Source organism: Ptychodera flava, chromosome 6 (genome assembly GCF_041260155.1).
Source record: "Ptychodera flava strain L36383 chromosome 6, AS_Pfla_20210202, whole genome shotgun sequence".
Classification (NCBI taxonomy): domain Eukaryota; kingdom Metazoa; phylum Hemichordata; class Enteropneusta; family Ptychoderidae; genus Ptychodera; species Ptychodera flava.
Genome location: NC_091933.1, coordinates 6,739,314 through 6,760,338, shown reverse-complemented (window position 1 = coordinate 6,760,338; position 21,025 = coordinate 6,739,314). Strand labels below are relative to the sequence as shown.

The window sequence follows — 21,025 nt, the reverse complement described above, 5'->3', positions numbered from 1 at the left end:
AATTCAAACTTTGAAAAAACTTAGGTTTGTGGTGAAAGGGAAAAATTGTAATAAAGGCAAATTGTGAGTGTGACCGATGCTTGACTGGGCATATATAACCTTTGACCCACACTATTATTGCCAATCACAGCGTAGGAAACCCTTTATAATGTAAAGGTTAAGTACAAACCCCAAATTGTTGAAGGGCAGGGTTTCTTGAGATTTAATAAACAAAGTGCCCATTAGACTACAAATGGTTTTCGTGTTGTCAAGACTAAAGAAAAACTTTTGGGATCTACCTCCATTTCTTACTTTCTCAACATCGTTCACCTTTCACCTGATTTGTGAATGTTTGAGTGGAGTGAACGCAATGATTTGTATTTTGCTTTCATGTGAAACGCGCGCGTGAGTGGAGTGGACGCTATGAGTTGGGGTGAACGCTATACAGGGGAGTTTCAACCGGAATCCGGCAGAAACTAACTCACTACACTGCGCAGACTCAAAGGTAATGCATTCAATGGCTGGGAAAACCTCGCATGGGCTTCCAAAATCCGAATAGGTTTGTACGAAATAGGAGAGACACAAGAGAAACTATTTTAAATGAATTTTTTTAATTCACCGACTTGAACCAAGTCTAGCCTTTCACATCAAATGGGCTTTATACATAAGACTGCCAAAACTATTGAAGGCAACTTAAAACAGCAATCAGATACCTGGATTTAGAGACATCACAATGATCAAGGAATAGCATGTTTTGTTTTAGAACACCTCATTAGAGAATTTTCATTTCTATGACATACTGTGTTGTTGCTTCTTGAAAGCATAATTTGCATGGTTTGGTCATATTAAGCAATCTATGGTATACAAATTCAACTGTACTTTTATTTGGCACTGGTAAATGTTGTATCACACCAGGAGAGCAACCCTCCTTTCTCTGCATAAGTTTCAGTTGACAAAGATGTGCACATGATTTACACAGGACGGCTCACAAACGACCATGGAGGCACAGTCCCTCTGGAGGAGACCATTTCCTTAGCATTACTGGGGTTTAGAAACTCAAAATGGATATGAAATGATCAACTTTTTCCTATGTTTTGAGGAAATGCCGTCTAAAATCGAAAATGTCATTTGCAGGTCATACACTAGAAGTTGTTATAATAGTGAGGAAAGAAATTCTCATACTTGCCAGTGGGGGCGCTGTTGAAATCAAGCAGAGCTGGCATGATAGGAAATATCAGTAGTGCGGCAAGCCAGAGTCTGAGACATTTCATTTCTATTTCATAACAAGTGAACAAGTGCAGCGAAAAACTCTTTCCAAGATTTGAACTCATTCACAATAAACAGTACATGGAATGGATGAGTCACTGAATGGTACACCTGTTGCTTAGATGGTTCATTGTTTCTATACCATACAAGTAGATTGAAATGCTGGCATGAAATCATAAACTTTCCTAAGTGACAAAGTCACTCTTTTTTTGACCATTTCGTGATATCAAGAAAACTTGGAATACTTGAATCAAGTCACTTAGGGTAGAAAATGACATGGCACATCACTGCAAAATGTCAAAAATTACCCCTTTACTGAATGCAAACATGATTTTGTTTGTGACCTCAAAACTAAATGGACTTTTCCTCACTTGCTTTCCTATGACAAATTAACATTGTGTAATAGTTAGCTCTGGCCATTATGACGTTAGTGACTTCCTATCAACATTTCTGCCATGTATTAAAGTTGTGTTCGAGTTCGGCAGTATTTCATGTTAACACCTGGTATCAATAAAATGTAAGGTTACGTTTCAGGTACAATGAGAAATCACAGCATAGGCAGAAATTTCAAATTCAATTTTATTTCTGTACAGAAAAAAGAAAGTACCTTGAATTAGATCATCCTAGAGCACAGTCCATACATACTATGTTATTCACAAACAACTGATAACACGGAGAATGACACTTGAAGTTAAAGGATGGAGAGTTCACAGCAGCTAATTCTAATGAGGAACTATTGAAACCACTGAAGAAGATGGTATCATTTCTGAGGAACAGTACAAGTACACCAGGAGTAATGAATTAATTTGTTGAGAAAGATGCAGCAGCATAGCCAAGGAACTACATACACTCAAAAATCACAGCCTTGTTAAGGAAAACAGAGTAAGTAGCGTCCCAGGATTTTGAAAGGTACAGGCATAAAATAGAATAGTACGGGACTTGTAAATTGTCCAAGTGTTACAATGACCTATGACAATTATTCCTCTCATTATTGAATTCATGAAGAGAAAGAAGCAAGCAGGATTCAAATATGTAAATCCACCCTCCCCACTGAAAACACATACAAATCTACATGATGACAATGCCCCCCTTCCAATCCTTCCCCAAGCAATCTGCAGCCCTGATTGAGGTATGTTGAGCACAGAAAATGAAACCGATGTCTTTTTGATATCAGATGAATTTTCCATAACATATTTCTAGAAAAGTCAATCTTATGACGGATGCAGCAGTCATCTATGTTCCATGCATACACTTGGAAATAGTTAATGAAAAACAGTTTTGGATCTGTATGCACAAATTTACAATTACTTCAACAAAAAAATATATTCATTATACTTTATAAGAGAGAGAGAGAGAGAGAGAGAGAGAGACTATTCTTTTCTGATTTGCAGAAAGGGATTGTTACGACTCATTCAGCCAGTGTGGAAACTAGTTTGAATGTTGACAATGACAATTTTCATTGATTTGTTCTAAAATACTAAAAAAAAAATACTAAAGAAAAATGTTATTAGAAGTAGTTTTGTTTTTAAATTTCTTGAAAATGTAAAATTTACTATCTTGCATCAAAAAAGTTATGTTTAATTTGCTGGGAAGTGTGAAATTATTTTTGTTTTGTATTTGCTTCCTAGCCTGGGAATTCACAGCCACTTGCATCTACCGTACTTCTATGGAATAGTCTTGCCAGTAAATCCAAAAACATATGGCTAGGACTACTCCAAAACACAGGAATATAAAATAGATTGATTGGAAATGTGAATGTCCCTGGAAAGAAGACTACACATCTGTTTGTTGTCATTTCTCTTCTCAAGACTTGACTATGGCAGTCACCCTTCTCAACCTCAGGGATGTACGATAAAATTCATCTCCCCTAAAGTAGTTTCAATGTGGACAATTGAGTGGGTGGTGAGAAGGTGAAAAGGTTGAATTCCCCCCCCCCAAGAGATTCATAACCCCTCCTCCCCCCCAGTGACAAATAAATGAAATGAGATATTGTTATTGTTCTGTTTGTCCTTCTGACGGTTGTTGTCCTTGACCTTTGTTGACATCGCTGACACAAACCCATTGACCTTCAAGAGACTCCTTCCATAAACTGACCTGCAATTTAAAGAAAATACAAAGACAAGAGAGTAAGATCTGTCTTTGAAGAAAGATACATGAAAAGATAACGATGCTAAAAACTTTTACTCCTGAAAAATGAAGAAACTTATCATGCGAGTGATTTTCTTTTTTATACTACTTTTAATAAAACATCTTTAATTTCTTATTGCCAGGCCATCTTTAAAAAGCAAGGAGTTACCTTATGCCCACACACACTGTATACTTCAGAAACCTTGCTTGTTTTAAATTGCTTTTAAGACAGAGAGTCACATCCTTACCTTGTTATCACCACCAGATACTGCTAAAATGTTGCCAGTCACTGACCAACTCACATGCCATACAACATCATTGAATTTATGAAGAATCTGGAAATGGAAAAAATTGAGAATTATGGTATTGGTGTACCATGTAATTCCATGGTGGTCTAGAATCACTGCTTGGGTTGCTGTGTAACAATGATTACCTAATCACAATGCTGAATATCTTGTAAATGTTTTCATCCATGCATCTACTAATATTAGGTGAGACTATTGTCACTAAATTTGTAAATTTAGACTAGGCAGGTGAAAATTTATTTGGGTCTGATATCATGAGTTGTCACTGACAAATGCTTTGTAGTTTTTGACTATATTGCCATGCATTTCATTTACCAAACTCACACTATATTGGCATCTGCACTATTGGCTGAGTATCTATGCCAACAGAACTTAGAGGTGGAGATTCTCTTGCCTGTTGACTGATCAATCATTGTAACTTACACAATAATATTTCAGTAAGAGTTGTACATCACTCAATCAACAAAAGTATGTGCATTTTCATTTTCTCCACCCTTAGCATTTGAAAGTCTTGTAAGAGTCCTTTCCAGCTTGCCAGCAGTGATCAGCTTCAATTATACATGACTATCATCTCTGACATCAGAGTTTGATATTTCATCCACCATGTCTCAAATTACCTTTGGTGTCCACATACTACTTGTGCTGTCATCACTGGTCCAGATGATAACCCTGCCATCCTGTGAGCAACTGGCGATGGTACTGTGAGGAAGACCGATAGAGGGCGCCCACGCTACGTCCCTTACCCAGTCACTGTGTGCTTCTAGTTTCTGTTCCTCCTTCCACTGGCCATCTTCCTCCCTGTTAGCATGGATGTACAGTGAGAAATGGGCGATGCTTGAAGGGAACATTCTTCATCTATAATGTTTTGTTTTCTTTTGATCCACTCTTTGCAGGAATGAATCAATTTATTTAGGGAGTTGAGTATTTAGTTGGTGAAAGATTACATTAAATGTAATGCTACCGAACAGAGAATTTTGTAAGCAGATGGTTTGTGACTAAAACTTCAACAGAACAGGAAAATAAAAGTGAAATTAGCTAGAACAACAGACTAACACAATAATGAAAGCATTCAATATCTTTGGCACAGGTGCAATAGCCACACATGCAATACACCTGGCCTGGTGTTAATAGAGATTTACAAACAGAATTTAATATGAAGATTCTTCTTACTTCCATATTTTAACGAGGTTGTCGCACCCTCCTGAGACAAACCTCTTTGTTGTGGTTGGCTTCTGAGCTGACGGCTGTTCTATAAGTGACCCTGGAACAACGGCAGGAGCCCAGCTTACAGCATTGCAACCGATCTGCAACACAAGAGGAGTTGATCATAAGAATACCACATAAACCTTGACTTAAAATTTCAAAAATTCAACACAGGAAGTAAAATGGCTACTAAATGTTTTCAGGGTGCTGAACACCTAACACTGAAAAACTGATAAAGCCTGATCTTGATATACTTGATCATTCAATATGACCAGGAACAAGTTTTTCATTGACAATTTGAGTTGAAGTGGCAAGAAGGTACAAGCAAACTTTGATTTCTACACTCAATAAAACTAAACAAGTATTAGAGGTCAACTGATTTTGAATTTCAAATTGCTTCAACAAGATAGGGTACAAAAATCTGTCATGAAAAGAAATTAATCAGCAAAATCTTGGGAAAGTTGTGGTAAGTATGACTTACTGTGTGTGCATTGTTAATTTTTTTAGTTTCCCATGTACCATCTCCTGAACTTGATAGTACTGAGATGGCGCCGTCTGAAGAACCACAAACTAAGACTAGACCAAATTCATGTGGAGCCCAGCAAACTGAATTCACTGTCAAGAAACGAGTCAGGAAAAAATTTAATGAAACAGCCATTCAATCTGTTAGAATAACTGTACTTTTACTGGTACTATTAATGATGGCATGGAATAATGTACGATTTTAAAGAAACATTCATATAAGATACAACAACAAAATATATCAACATCTATTTCAGATCTATCACTCATTCGATTATCTTTCCATGATGAGATAATACTCTATTACGACAGAACTGAAATTTTGAAACAACTTACCCGATGAGTCATGATTGCTATATTCATACAATTTGTCCCAGTTTCCTCCTGTCTCCTTCCATATAATAACTTTTCTGTCATAGGAACATGATGCTAATATGTTTCCATACATTGGATGTGCCCATGCTAACTGCCACACTGGACCTTCATGTCTGTGATGATAGAGGAAGGATGGTAGCTCATGAATGAATGGTGATATATATCTCAGATTTCAACTAATCAAAGTCATTCCTAGAGTCATACATTTGATGAAAATGACAGCGTTAGCTACACATATACACTTGGCATGGTTTTTGTGCATTCTCGTCGGTTGAAGAAAAAAAAAATTGACAAAAAAACATGTCTCCGCATCATTATTGCAATATGTCTAGGATAAAAAACAAACTCTTTATTTTTCTTGGCCTAAAGGCATTACTCTCACCACAATGACTCGACCAGTGACAGTGTACATTTATCAAAAGTATTTCATTCTTAGTATCAACAGATCTGTCACCATTGCTGTAATTCATATTTCAAAAGACCAACCTCTGATGTTGTCTCAGATTTGTTTTGTATATCTAGGGATAACTAGCATTTATGCCATCATGGAATATCCTGAATTGTACTTTTCATACATCTTAAAGAAGCCTATTCCTGATAAGATTGCAAAGAAGGCAAACTATTCATACCATTGCCCCATGCCCCTCTTATCTGACCTAAATTCCCCCTTAAGGGGGAGACCCACATTCACAGACACTTTTCTTTAACCTGATTTTTCACCATGAAAATGAATCTTTAACCCGACATGTAGTATATGTTTGGGTAGCTCGACAATTGAAGATTATAAAAATTGTAAGAATATTTCAAAACCTGTTTGCGTGTGTTTGTTTTGCTCAAAAATGTGTGTTTTTGAGTTTTTTCACTTAAAAAAGTGTAAGTACGAGAGGGTGATGGCCATTGGTAAGTCGTTTACTGCAATCGATAGTAGGGTAAGGTGTGTAAAAAACCGTGTCTTGGATTTTTGATACTCCGCTTTGTTTTTGCACAATTAGCCTTGAAAGTGAGAAGTGGTGGATTCTGAATAAATTAACGGCTTTTGTCCACGTTTGTCACGATATCTTTTGTTTTTGGAACATTATCGGAATTCTGAGACAAGGTTTTGTAGAAACAGTCACTAACTACAACCTGTGCAAAGATAAGGCTAATCCGTCACCAGCGGTGCCAAGTTACACTCTCCAGAAGTTGCGATACATTGCCAAAAACGGAACGGAGTAAATCACAGAAATGTGTATGCCACCCTTGGAGTCGCACAAAGTCAGCTAAAATTCCGGTTCGCTCACATTTTCGGTGGAAATTCCCAGCCCATAATGAAGTACAGGACTTTTTACACAATTGTCTGAATTTTTAGTATGAATGAAATGATACATGACGTGAAAATTGGAAGAAAATGAACACTGAAACGGCCAGTTCGCGGCGTAAGCGTTAGGCTTTATTTACACAACTGTCATTCCGAGCTAAATCTGGGGATAATCTTCTTGCTAAATACAAACTAGCGTATTAACTGTGCACTGTAGTGTACCAGTTAAAATTTGATTAGCAAGCGAAGAAATGGCTGGCTGCTTATATACTTCGTAAAAATTATGTGATTTTGCATGCCAAGTCCAATGACATTGTGTTTTCCTCTCTTTTGGTTGCGCAATCGTCACCCGCGTTTTCAGCTTCCTGTCCGGAGAGAGACACGTGACAATGGATTTACAATGTGCATGTGGTACTACCGACAAAGACGAAGTTCATTCAGACGCCGTGTTGCTTACGTTAGCTTTTACGTTCCGTACTGCATCTTGAAGTACGACCACAGTCCGCCTTAAACATGGCATGGAGCTAAAAACGGACAGCTACATGAACGCGGTTTCCGACCTCAGAAACACCAGTGCCGGGCTAACTTTGTGTTGTGTCAGGTTAGAACCCATCGTTAGGCTAACTAAATATAACACCTGACAATATATGGTATCTAAAACGATTTCCTAAAAGTAAGATAAAAAGTTGGCGAAAAACTGAAATAATCGATTCTACTTGAACAATTCTAAAGCGACTTGTTTGGCTTCGCGAGTACCATGGAGGCGAGTACCTAAAACAGATGTGAATCTGTGACCACGTTGATATTAATGCGTCATTCTAAAATCGCGACGGTCGAATTTTGTACAAGTAATAAAATGCGTGAACTTCAGTCAAACAGTTGAATATCGCGTTGGCTGATATGTGGAAACGAGCATTCGTCGTTCTCCGATGGCGACTGTCTGTGAACTACTATAATAACGACGATAGACAAACCAGCAGCACGCTGTTTTTCAGTGTGATTGAGTTTATCCACAGGAAAAAGTAGTTGCTGATTCGAAAAAAGCATGTTCATGGTTGTTTAATTTTTTTCAAGTTCATGGAAATTATTCTATAATTTTCAATTTTGGTTTCTTCAAATTTACCGCATAAGTTTAATAATTACCTAATAACAATTCAATCGCAATGATTTTAAAGCTCTACTGACATGAATTTGTGCTATGAAATATCGCATACTTTTCAATCGAGATTGATTTTCGACCCTGGACTTCGACTCACTTCATGAGCAGTTAGCCAATAAAAGTTCAGTTGATCCACGGTCCCTCCATTTTGTGGAGGGACCGTGGTTGATCGAGACAAATTATGCTCTATGATTAGCTCCGGTACAGATTGAAAAACAAATGCTAGATCAACATTGTGTTTACATTGTAAATCACGGCATCATTCTAATGTAATATAGCCAAAACTGTACGTGCGTTACCGCATCATGTTCCCTCTGTTCCCGCATAGAATTTACAAAACAATAAGCTCACGTTTCCAAACCGGGCAGAGCAGACACCGGCGCGATTTTCTCGTTATAAAATTTCGAACTATTGGCATATTTCTATTAAATTTCTACTGAGAGGAATGTTGCTCGCCCAACTGTCGAAACAAAAAGACGTCGCAACCATTTTCACAAAAAAGATAGAAAACTTGTGGTGACATACAGGAATCTTCATTGCAGGCTTTACGTGTAAACCGTAACGTAAGCGGGAACAGTTTTGGTTGCCGGACTTCACTGGGCATTTGCAGACGTAAAAAAATCATCTGACATTTTTATCATCAGTCGCCATTAGTTCGGAGCGGGATCAATTTTGAATGTCGGACTTCATTAGGTGCAGACAAACATGTAAACTGTTATAAGAAAAAGACATAATTTTTGGATTTTCTGAGTAGCCTGCCGGTAGTTTGATTAGGGCGGTCAGTTTTGCATGTCAGACTATTCTTGACCGCGGGGTGACATCACTTTCACCTCACGCACGCGAGTGAGGTGAATTGGGATTTGACTATACAGGACAGTGAACAATGCAGAAATTATGTGACAAAGGACGGAACATAGTGTTTATCATTGACATAATGTTGAAACTTTGAATACTGGTGTAAAGGTTGAAAAATTCACACTTCAATATTTTGTTCTCACGGCAGTGTGACGCAAAAATGACGTAAAAACCGCAAGTTCCCGGATGTCCGCAGTCAAGAATACTTTGCATTGAGTCCACGTCATTTGTTAGCGGACACAATGTACGTTTTGGTTTTCGGCGGCGATTAATTTGAATGCTGGACTTTATTTAGCAAAAATGTAAGAAAAAGACCTACTATTTGGATTTTCGGCCGTTATTTGTTTTATACGGGAACAGTTTTATTAAATAAGTGTTATAGGAAAACGAGGTAAAAATAACGTAAACTACAATGAGCAGCCTCTCTGTTGTGCGCAGATGTATCACGTCACAAGTTTTTGTTCGAAGCTCAGTTTAGTGTTGAATGAGTATGAGCGTTCTGCGTTACAGTCCTTGCTTGCGACCATTTCCAGTTTACACCTTTTCAACGCATCGGAAACTGGAGTTTTAAGCCTGACTGTAACTCTGACAATTTTAACTGTTCTCTCATTCCCGGCCATATGCTTGATATTTCGCTTTTGTGGACCATGCTTTTGCAATCGACGGCCGGCTACCTTCAGCATGTTTAGTAGCCGCGACATACTAGTACTTCCTGCCGGCAGCTAGGAAGAAGACTGACGAATGCGCACTCCTCCGGATGGAATTACCGTAATCTGCTTATGCTCTTGAGATAGTCTTGACTAATCTGGAAACCGTTAAGACATAAGAAAAACGACGGCACGCGAACTGGCCTACAATGTTCATTTTTGTTAAAATCTAACACATTTCCGAATATGCTATGGTTTCAAACTTATCGTCTACTCAAAGGCCGTATTAGACGGATTCAAAATTTACCATAAAACAAAAAATGACCAAAATCACTCAAGGAAGGTGGGTCTACCCCTTAAATAATCACTAATGCAGGGCAATGTCTAGACTGAAAGATTCAGTCGCGTGCGGGCGCTCCGGGGCACTGCGACGTACGACCCTTTACCACGACTGAAGGCACACTGTACTTGGCCGCGGCAAACTCAAAGAAAAAAAGTACCGCCCACAACTGACTTCACAGACTTTTCAAATATGTAAATCATGGTAGTGTAATTTGAATATTGCTCACGTGGGCTGTTTACGGGCATAATGAACACGCGGTAGTCAAGACAACAATGTCGATCAACTGCATCGGCAGCGCCGACATTGCATAATCGCTCTATTCGGCAGATGAAAACAACGACACGTGTGTGTAAGCTTTATAGGCTAGCCGCTTGTCGAAAAAAATTACATGAAAAAACTTAAAAACTTACATGTAGATACAATTGTCTGTATGGTTCAATTGACGCCTATAAAAAAAATCTCCATAGCGTCTTTCGCGCTGAGCGCAGCAGAATGTGCAGTCTGCGGGGAGCTCGGAAGAAAAGGTCGATCTTTTCGAAAACGACCGATATCGAGAAACTGAAGCAACTCTACACAAACAAAACATTACCGTACACACTAATCCAAACTTCCCTACAAAAATCTGAGGCGAAACAAACATTTTTATTAACACAAAAACAATCGGATAAGAATGTAGGAACACATTTTTGAAACGAATCAAACACAAACTCGACAAAAACATTTGGATAGTTAGGTGGGGAGCCTCTTTCACATTTTCACTTTCGCGCTGAGCGCAGCAGAATGTGCAGTCTGCGGAGAGACTGTAGACTCTCAGAAGAAAAGGTCGATCTTTTCGAAAATGACTGATATCGCCGAGAAACTGAAGCAACTCTACAGTGTGGAACTGACGTCTGGACATCACAGCGGAGCCTGCCTTTGTAAAAAATAAACACAGTGTGCTTCGTCGATGGCAATTCCAACAAGATTTTCTTGATAGACATCGGCAACTGAGTAATCTCAGCCACTCTCTTGTCATTGATAGGGCACACAGTCCATGTAGCCGACAATGAGATGCAAATGATATGCGGTCAAGGTCTCCTCACCTAACTTTCAGCTGTTTCTTCACTTTCGACTATTTTTATAGTATTTTTTTTCCAAAGGCACAGACTTATTCTACCTGCAACTTAAAACTGATAGTGATTTTGTAGCTCATTCTTTACTATTTTTCATAGTTTTCGGTAGCCGGTAGCAGACACTTCGTGTTCGTGTCGGCTACATGGACGATCTGCCCATGATAGCCTCTCTGGTGAACTGAACACAACCTGGAATTTACCACGCACAATTTCTTCCATGGTACGTACGTCGTTTCGGAGATCTGAACCGATCAAAGCCGCCTTCACACCCATTTCGCTGCACTTCTGCACTTGATCTTTCATGAGTGAAATCAGGGGCGAAATCCCCAGAGCGATCGATCCTGAACGGTTCTTAAGTGTGTCCATAACTTTGGGTGCCAGCGTGTAAATCATAGATTTCCCATACCGTGGGGCCCTGTTGGTAAAATAGCGGATACATCTCTGCCGCCGCAAAAACTCTTTGAGTGCGTCTCTTTGCTCTCTTTTCAACATAATATTATATAGGCCTACATCAGAACATTTACTGACTGCCTCGGCAATGCGAGTCGGCGATTGTTCGGATCGGCCATAATGATCAAATCGGAACGCTAGCCACAGACGTCAACGTGAGTATAGCTTCGGCCGTTTGATTTTCAATACTTCGAGTTTGAGAAAACACGTTGTGTTTGTTGACAAACGAGACATGATATAAGCTAATAGGCGGGACAAAAGCCGGGCGACAGTTTTGAATATGCTAATCACGATCACGCACTGAGTGAGCGATGTGGGCGGTCTTGTTACCCTACATACTGTCAATTAACTCGTTTCTGCAATACGATTGGTTCCAACAAAATTTTGTTGGAGAACAGGATTTCAACAGTGTGCCTTCAGTCGTGGTAAAGGGTCGTAGGTCGCAGTGCGCCGGAGCGCCCGCACGCGACTGAATCTTTCAGTCTAGGCAATGTCACACAAACAATGATATCTTGAGATGTTGACATACAAAGAGTATTGATAGTGGCGTTTTGCATAATGATTAGTGTCCATGATGTAATATCACTGACTTTACCTCCAGATTACAAAAGTGGATCTGAATTTATATGAATAGAGTGTGAATGATCAGTGTAACCTGCTACTATATTGGTTATATATAAACATTTCCTACATAGAAAAGAAAAAACACAAGACTCTTTATATTCAATATACTTGACCCACACTTCAACCTTAATCAATGTGTTAATGCTTTGTTTGATAAACCTTATTTACTTTGCATAATTTAATTTGCATTATTTATCATGGTTACCCCTAAATCACAACTTCAAATTTTTCAGGATGAGGGGGTAATTTCCCCCCTTGTGAGAGAAAACTGGAAAAAAACACTGTTAAACTTGAAACAATGGAAAAGAAATGTGTGAATAAGATACTATAGATACATGTGCAACAATAATTGTACCACATTAGATATTTCCCGCTTAAAATAGATCAATGAGTAGCGAAATTAACTACAACGTACTAATAATCCAATCATAAAACAACATAATTCACAGTACATATAATTTAGTCTTACCCTGTGAGATTTGCTGCTAATGTCTGCTGTCCATTTTTCACATCAAATATTTTCACAGATCTGTCTGATGAACAGGTTGCCAGACGGATACCATAGTAGTCCATCTGAGCATCATGCTACATAAAAAAACAAATCAATCTGAATGTGATTCATAGGATTTAATTACTATTTATTTTCACAATAATCATTTTGGCACCTCATTCACGGAATATACTATACAACATGCCTAACAGTGCACTGTGAGCAAGACAGAGTGGCAACACTGAGACTGAGAGGTTGACTCTATTACTACCTCTGGGATCAGTCCACAAGGGTTATTACAATTTAAAGAGTAAAGAATTTCATACTCACAATCATGTCTTCATGAGCTGTATCTATTGTGTTTACAACAGACACCTGGAATAGAAAGAATACATGCTCTGAATACTTTATGGAGTGTCTTTGAGAGAAGCCCTGAAGTCCTAGTCAAAATCCTTGCCTCACACTAATGGTTGTGATTGCTGCTATGCTAAATGTCTAAATGCTGTACTTCAATCTCTGACCAAGCCTTATAGGGTTTTGGAGATACGAGAGGAAGAGAATGGCAACTAGTACAGTTTTAGATGAACGGTTGCTTTTTGTCTGCGTCCTGATATTGAAAAGTGCACTACCTGGGCCCATCGTTGCAATACACATATGCTTCCGCATAAGATACACATTAACTTTACATTGCCAGTAGTTTATACTGTAAGTACTATGGTAGCACAATTAAACTTCTTAACAAACGGCGGATTCCTAAACGGATCTCATCTCGCAGCAATGGTTTATATACATGTTGATAAACTCAACACTAAGCGGCCGAGAGGGTTGATTATCTGATTGCGGCAAACTACTTCAGCTCGGCGAAGGATCGAAGCGAAGTAAGGCAAATGCATGGGAATGGGGATGGCTTCTCGACGAATCCAACAGCCGGAAATGTTGGTCCAGATGTGTAGACCAAAAAACGGTCAGATTTGAGATCAAATGACACAACAGAATAGCAGCTAATACTCAAATACCTGTAGAAAATACAAACTTACCATCTTGACTGGAATTTCAGGTAAGAATGACAGATAATCTCAACGTAAAGTCGTCAAACGTGGCAAGGTCTCACCGGTAGCCTCGTTTTGGACCTTACAGAACATGCGCATTACTGCTTTAATATTTACTTCCGGTTTATTTCCGGGTTCACCATACACATGCGAGGCTGACTCGATGCTTTTCGACAGGTACATAAATTAAGGCATCAACAGTACGCCTTATCGAAAGGTACGATAATCTCAGAGCAATGAATGTTGGGAGGTCTCTGCTAACTTTTAAAGTGCACTAGTGACATGTTCGTCCAAGTGTGATTCTGTGCATCGCGTCGCATCATCTGTATGGTACCCGGACACCACTATTGAACTTCATCATGTACGACGCTGACTCTCCTTTGGTGACCTTGGAAGACCTGACATCAGCGAGGGAAATTGTTCGACAGAGCGGGCAGTGTATCCGTACACCAATGTTGCATGGCGTACAAGAACAATATGGCGTTGACCCATCCATCGAACTGCACTTAAAGTTAGAAACGATGCAGAAAACAGGTAATATACTGAAATAAAAACCGAAAATAAAATAAAATTTTTGTGGGTAATTCCACTTGCTGGATGCATGCATGCATGCATATATATATATATATATATATATATATATATATATATATATATATATATATATATATATATATGTTTATAAATAATTTGCATTAAAGTATCTGCATAATGATAACTCTCATAACTGCATTATGGCAGTAATGGCATTTTGTAATGCCAACATGTAAAGAAAGATTAGAGTGTGCATCATTTCACTTATTCTGTCGTATTCACCATACTAGCAGACTATACAAATATGCCATTTCTAAATTAATTTCTGTGCATAAATTGTCTATATTTTAAAACACCTACATGCTTGCTGTGCATGTATATTGTCTACTAGAATGCATCCATGGCCTGTTTTATTCATATGCCGTGGTCACACCAAACTACTGGACCACATTTATCTCACTTCGTAATTAATTTATTTGCATAAATTAATCACAATAATTTAAACTTTACTTTAACGCATGGACAGTGTACTGTAATCATCTCTTGTCATGATAGGATCCAATATGGCCACTGGATGGCCATTCTGTTATGACTTTTTCATGTCTGAAACAATTTTGCAGACATCTGAATAGGGCGCTGTGTACAACGTACGTACATATGCATGTTTGTTTTCCAATGTGATCAATGTACTGTTACATACATGTACGTTGTGATGCAGTCTTAAATAGGGCAAGCTCAAGATTTACTGTGCTATGCATTTTTTAAACATCTGCGTATCAGTATAAGAAAACCAACAATCAAGTCATGAGTGACAGTTCTCAATAAACGGCTGATGTAGAAGGGACTGTATCATCTACAATGACTTTGTTTCTCATTTTCCTAAAGTGTTTTTCTTCTCTTCCTTCTTTTCCTTCGATGATTGGTTGTTATTGTATTTTAATTTAATGTATGTTGTCCCTTATGACTTTCATATTCTTCCTCACACTCACTGACAAAGGTTTGCATCCTCCATGCCTGGCTTTTATCACATTGCATCTAGTGCTGTTACCCTGACTTGCCAGATTTTTATCCTGTAAATCCAGTTCATTGGCTTTATCTATTAACCATATACATCTATGGCCATGACCCAACATGACCTTCAATCCTACTATTTTCATGGGTGTGAAGGTGCAGCCACAAGTTTAATTAAAGATTCTGTGTACTGAAAAACCATATTCATTCCCTGGGATTGATTATAGCTCAGTGTGATGTCAGACTGAAAGATCCTACGTTTGAGGGCACTCTCTATGCTCCCATCTGGGGAGCATAGAGAGCGCCCTCAAGCGACGGATCTTTCAGTCTATGCAAAGTCTCGCTGCCATTCCCACAATCAAAAAGCCCTGTTCTAGCTTTTTGTACATCTTAATCCAAGACAAATATGTGCTCAGTAAGCCAAATTGACTTATCATGGCATTGCACTTAACCAACACACTTTTTCAAAGCAATGTTTATTTTTCAAAGATGACACAAAAACCCCCTCATACTATATATTTTCAAGAAGCAGAGAATCTTAAGTTTAGCATGATAGCAATAGTTTACTCAAAGGATGATAAGGGGTACATATTTGAGGTAGAAAACCTCAATTTTGGTATTAATGATAAAACTTCATTTAAGTCAAAACGTGATACTACTTTCAATGTCATTTGAAACTAGAGTATATGAAGAAAAAAAGACACTTTGCTTTGCATTATTTATTCTCACTCTTAAATGGCAGGGGTTGAAAGACTGATGTTCAAAAAAGTGATTAAAACCATGGTAAATTACTTTTATTAAAATGTAAAACCTTTATTGCCAAAAAGAATTGTTGTTTTGTTATACAGTATTTAAAGATAAGTGACAATTTCACAAGATTTGACCCAGCCAGAGAGGAGGTACATTTTTTTAAAATATTGAAATCGGGCAATGTGCATAAAGCTGCATAAATTCACACTTCTTTCTCAACAAACTGATGACTGCTGTTCATGCTAAAAGGTACATGCAATATTTTAATTTGGGTTAATAAATTAATGAAAATTCAACTCTTTGCAGAAGTGTGATTTTGAGCAATATACACTGTTTTATGTGCAATGCCACCTTAAGAAGGTTCTTGCTTACTCAAGTCATATGTATGTTTTGGTATTAGAGTGACTCAAAAAAATTCCAAAATTGACTCAAAGAGATTATGTTACAAGTTAGAATGGTGCAATGTCCAAAAGTCGATGGTATAGATACCCTACAATCATGCTACAATGGTTTAAAAAGAGTAATATCTTTATTTCACCTCTAAAGCTAACATAAGTTCAGTCTTTCCATAAATTTGCTTATATATCTGTTGTTGATGTATGGTTTACTTTTCTAGGCTCTTTCAAACCACGTGGTCTTGTCAATCAGCTTCGCCACATCCCTGACAAAGCTGCCAGAGGAGAGCAGACCCTCGTTACAATTTCAGCAGGGAATTATGGGAAGGCGTTTGCATATCTGACCAGCCTGCAAAAACTGAAAGCGTTGGTTCTGATGCCTTTCACAGCGCCAGCTGAAAGAGACGCAGTCATCAAGGTACGTGCAATTTCAATCTGTTAGCAACCTGAGTTTCTTATTTTCAATATTCAAGACATGAGGCGTTTCCTTGAGAAAATTTTTCTGTTCAAGTTGTATGCCCGGGTTGTATGCAAGCATGTAGCCCTAAACACAACTGTATATTTAAGTTTGGTTCTGTAATTGTTTGAGGATTGATCAATGAAAGATTTTGTATCACTCTATGAATCTTTCAGGGTTATGGTGCAGATGTGAAAAGATGTGAAAGTCTAGAGCTGTTTCCAACTGCAGAAAGACTGGTAGCAGAGGAAGGCATGCATTTTATGCATTCGTTTGATGATGTTAAATTGATTGCTGGATTTGGAAGGTGAGGAAATATTTGTACCAAACACACAAACCCTTTGTTAATGGTTGATAACACTACTGCCCCTTTACCTTTAACCTTCCATGCAGTTGAAATAGAAATCCATGGCAATGTAGGTTGTGCTTTTCATCAATGCTTTTGATCTGACCAAACAACCAATGTGATAACAATTCTACATGAAGAACTTGGCTTAATTCATCAATGATTGGAAACATTTTTGATACTCCAAGTTCATTTCTCAAGTCAACTTGTGCCTATTATTATTTACATTTGTTTACATATGAAACATTCATCATACGCAGCATTGTCTATTTCCATGACCCCAATATGACCTCATATCCTGGTACTCTTGTTTGTATGAATTCACCAGTTTGATGGAACTTCATAACAGTCAATAATGTTAGATGAATAATAAAACTTACTGTAAAGCCCAAAAGTTGCTCTCTTCAAAGCAGAATTTGTAATTTTGTATACCATGTAGAAAAATAATGATCAGGATGTAAAATGATATGGGGCATATAGCGTATTATTTGTTGTTTGATACAAGGTCCCAAAGTCAGCTTGTGGCAATAAGTTAGTGCGTAACTTGCATTTTATTGTAGATGGCGTTATCCAATACTGCTTTTCCCACGGTGGAAGAAGTCCTTTCCTTCACAGTCAATAACATGCAACAATCGGTTAAGTAGAAAATGGCACACTCAGCTGTTTGAACTCTGACAGGATACTAGCACATGATATTTTCTCACAGTCTCGGCTTTGAAATTTTGGAGGACCTTGGTGACCCTGATGTGGTGGTAGTCTGCTGTGGAGGGGGATGTGTACTTGCTGGAACAGCTGCAGCAATTAAACTGTCTGGTAGAACCAAAACAAGGGTGTATGGAGTTGAGCCGCAGGGAGGTCAGTCACCTATCATGTTCATATACACCCTTGCAAATGTTGAAACAATCTTGCCTTCTCTGCACATTCATGAGACATTTTTGAGGTCTCCTTTGCCAAATATATGATATCAGATTTAAATTGTCATCAAGATTTCATGTGGCAGTGATTTCAGTTCAAATTTTCAAGGATTTTAAATGTTTGCATATGATTAAAGCCAATATTGAATAATCAGCCTTTCTGTATCCCGAAAAGTCTGCTTAAGAACAGTGATCCCTCTGATGTTAATTTGTTCAGCTATGTATGTAGATCTTTTTTTACACACACACACACACACACTCGCTTATGCACACATTATACATGTCTGATTCTGTTGTTAGATTTCTCATTTATAGTGTACACGGATCATGTATTCATCTAATGCTAGACAACTTTTCTATTGAGATCACATTGTAGTGACTGATAACTTTCCTTCCTGACTTGCAGCATGTGCTATGTTCCGGAGCAGGCAGGCCGGATACCCTGTAAAGGAAACTAAGATCCAAACGGTAGCTGCGGGATTAGCGCCCCCATTTGCAGGTTTGTGCTGCGTTGATTCCTACAGTGCCACAACAGCAAAGCTTATTGAATGATTGCATGGTACCAAGCCTGATCTGGTAACATGCAGTGTCTTCGAAGGTTGCAGCTTATTGATTGGCTGAATCTCCCTGAAATTAATGAATCTTTTCAAAACAGCCAATCTCTTACAACTTTCCAGCTTTACAACTGCAATTCTCCTCGCAACAAGCTGAATTTCTCATTTGTATCTTTGATGCCAATGAATGAAAGGTGTGTCTGTCAGTTTTATTGATTAATCAATCTCTACACATGCAATTTTTCATGAAGTATGTTCCCTGAAGAAGGGCATCTAAAGCTGCATGTCTGTCTTCAAGGAACTGTGACTGCCACACATTACAATTAGCATCAGACAGCCATTATTGCTGGCCAATCATGTCTCATTGGTGTACAGATCCCTATATATTTACCTACAAGTCCGTCAAATTTATTTATTTCTTTTACCATTCAAAGGTCCAAACAGTTACCGGCACAACAAGGCATTTGTTGATGGTATGATAGTGGTCACAGATGATGAGATCAAACAGGCTGTCAGGACACTGTATCATGGTGGCCTCGTCGTTGAGCCGTCCGGTGCGGCCGCATTCGCTGCTCTACAGAATCATAAGATACCTGACACACGGGGAAAGAAAGTTGTGATTGTTCTCACCGGCAGCAACATGAGTCCACAGGAACTTTGCAAATACATGCCAAATTATGTCAAATCCAATCTGTGAATGAATCTGCACACAACTCTGAACAGGACACTGATGATGGAAGATTGTTTTGTTTACTGATTATACCCGTATTTCAGACACTGGATGAATGAGACCATTTAGGGGGTGGATGACAATACATGTCAAGCGAACACTTGTCCAGATGGAAAAGCAGTACTATTTGTTCTTAATAACTGCTACATAAGTGATAGATGCAAAGGCAATACAGCAGTAACATTAATAGTGATGGCAGTGGTCACGGTGATATTGATGATGATGATGATGATGATGATGGTTTTGATGACATAACGTAAATTCTGTTCAACTAAAGAAAAACAGATAAGAATAAGAACAGAATGATTTAGCCATGCATACATCAAGGTATTTATCCAACTGTTTTATCTACTTCTCGATGGTTGCAAAGTGGACAATTAAAAGACTGGTAGTGTGAATTGATTGATTGATTGATTCTTGATTGACTGGCTAACAATTATATTCTTGCTCCACTGAAAAAGGGGTATCAAGTACAGAAAGTACAAATCAATTGAAAACATGCAAACTGTGAAAGACAATGGAAATCATAGAGATTCAAAACTATTATCCTCGTTGCCCTGCCTTGAAATATTAAATCTCTCTGATATTCCGAGACTTTATTTTCAGAAGCACCAAGCGAATCTCTGTAAAATCAGTCATTTACATAAATACTACTTGCTGACTTCTCGTGAATAAAGAAGAAGGCTGATGTTTATCTTGAACTCTTGAATTGAGTATTTTATTGGAGCATCCGCAATAAACAAAAGGAAATGCATCTATTTTCTTTGACCACAGAAAGAGAAGTTACAAAGAGAAATTGCTGAGTAGCACCAACAGCTTGTAGTTTACCAAATAGACTGACACTGTGGGTTTGCTGTGTGGGAAATTCAAACTACATGCAATCAGGAAATTCACATGTAAGCTGATGTATGATTAGGAATACTTATTCAGTTCTAGTGCATAAGATAGGATACCTTTCCATGTGTATATCAGATCTCCTTCTGCATAAGCATAGGGAAAAGGAGGGAAAGCAGTTGAGGAGGCGGAATTTATTTCTTCTCCATTTTGAGTCTGTGAGTAATAAATAAGTGGCTACCAGCAGTGAAGTGTCTCTGTACTTCACCCTTCATCATGCCACAGCCCCTGCGTGTGTGGGACTGTCATCATTTGCTCACACTCTTTGCTGCAATGCAGTCTTATCAGTGGATTACATCAATCATCTGTCAATATAACCACACCAACACATATCTCTTTTCATTGTGGTCATCTCATGTGATGTTGACAGATTGATATAATCCCCTGACATTATCAGTACTTTTGGCCGTTGCTTAGGCAGTGCCTGTGTGCAGTTTTGACAAAGCATTGCAATTAGCCAGAGGAGACCAGTGGTAGTAAATACAGCTTTTTTTTTGAAGGAATGAGGAACACCCTTTTCCTCAGAGTCTTTCACACTAGCCCCTTTGGTGTGACTGTGTCGATGCCGTTTTGTTTTTGCTTTGCTTTTTGCTTTTCTCATATTCTCCAGAAAGATCTGTCATCCCAAGGTTCTCGA

The 21,025-nt window shown here is 38.4% G+C and overlaps 2 protein-coding genes across 2 annotated transcripts; one reads left to right on the top strand and one right to left on the bottom strand.

Annotated features, from left to right (window-relative positions):
• Nucleotides 1–1,806: 1,806 nt before the first annotated feature.
• On the bottom strand, nucleotides 1,807–13,926 carry LOC139134742 (protein SEC13 homolog). The gene is made up of 9 exons (XM_070701762.1): nucleotides 13,792–13,926; nucleotides 13,085–13,129; nucleotides 12,734–12,849; nucleotides 5,739–5,890; nucleotides 5,362–5,495; nucleotides 4,848–4,981; nucleotides 4,295–4,475; nucleotides 3,621–3,707; nucleotides 1,807–3,339 (listed from the first exon to the last, which is right to left on the bottom strand). Exons 1-9 carry the CDS (start codon nucleotides 13,792–13,794, stop codon nucleotides 3,238–3,240), a joined length of 954 nt encoding a protein of 317 aa, XP_070557863.1. The 5' UTR covers nucleotides 13,795–13,926; the 3' UTR covers nucleotides 1,807–3,237.
• On the top strand, nucleotides 13,919–20,195 carry LOC139134741 (phenylserine dehydratase-like). Its single transcript, XM_070701761.1, has 6 exons — nucleotides 13,919–14,337; nucleotides 16,715–16,911; nucleotides 17,127–17,257; nucleotides 18,003–18,151; nucleotides 18,617–18,709; nucleotides 19,199–20,195. The coding sequence occupies exons 1-6, from the start codon at nucleotides 14,163–14,165 to the stop codon at nucleotides 19,459–19,461; spliced, it is 1,008 nt and encodes a 335-aa protein (XP_070557862.1). The 5' UTR covers nucleotides 13,919–14,162; the 3' UTR covers nucleotides 19,462–20,195.
• Nucleotides 20,196–21,025: the final 830 nt, after the last annotated feature.

Coding starts and splice junctions, on each gene's coding strand:
- LOC139134742 (XM_070701762.1), bottom strand. Junction 3,708..4,294: donor GTAGTATGTGGACACCAAAG/GTAATTTGAGAC, acceptor TTCCATTTCCAG/ATTCTTCATAAATTCAATGA. Junction 3,340..3,620: donor TATCTGGTGGTGATAACAAG/GTAAGGATGTGA, acceptor TTTAAATTGCAG/GTCAGTTTATGGAAGGAGTC.
- LOC139134741 (XM_070701761.1), top strand. CDS start 14,163: ATGTACGACGCTGACTCTCCTTTGGTGACCTTGGAAGACCTGACATCA. Junction 14,338..16,714: donor AGAAACGATGCAGAAAACAG/GTAATATACTGA, acceptor TTACTTTTCTAG/GCTCTTTCAAACCACGTGGT. Junction 18,710..19,198: donor ATTAGCGCCCCCATTTGCAG/GTTTGTGCTGCG, acceptor TACCATTCAAAG/GTCCAAACAGTTACCGGCAC.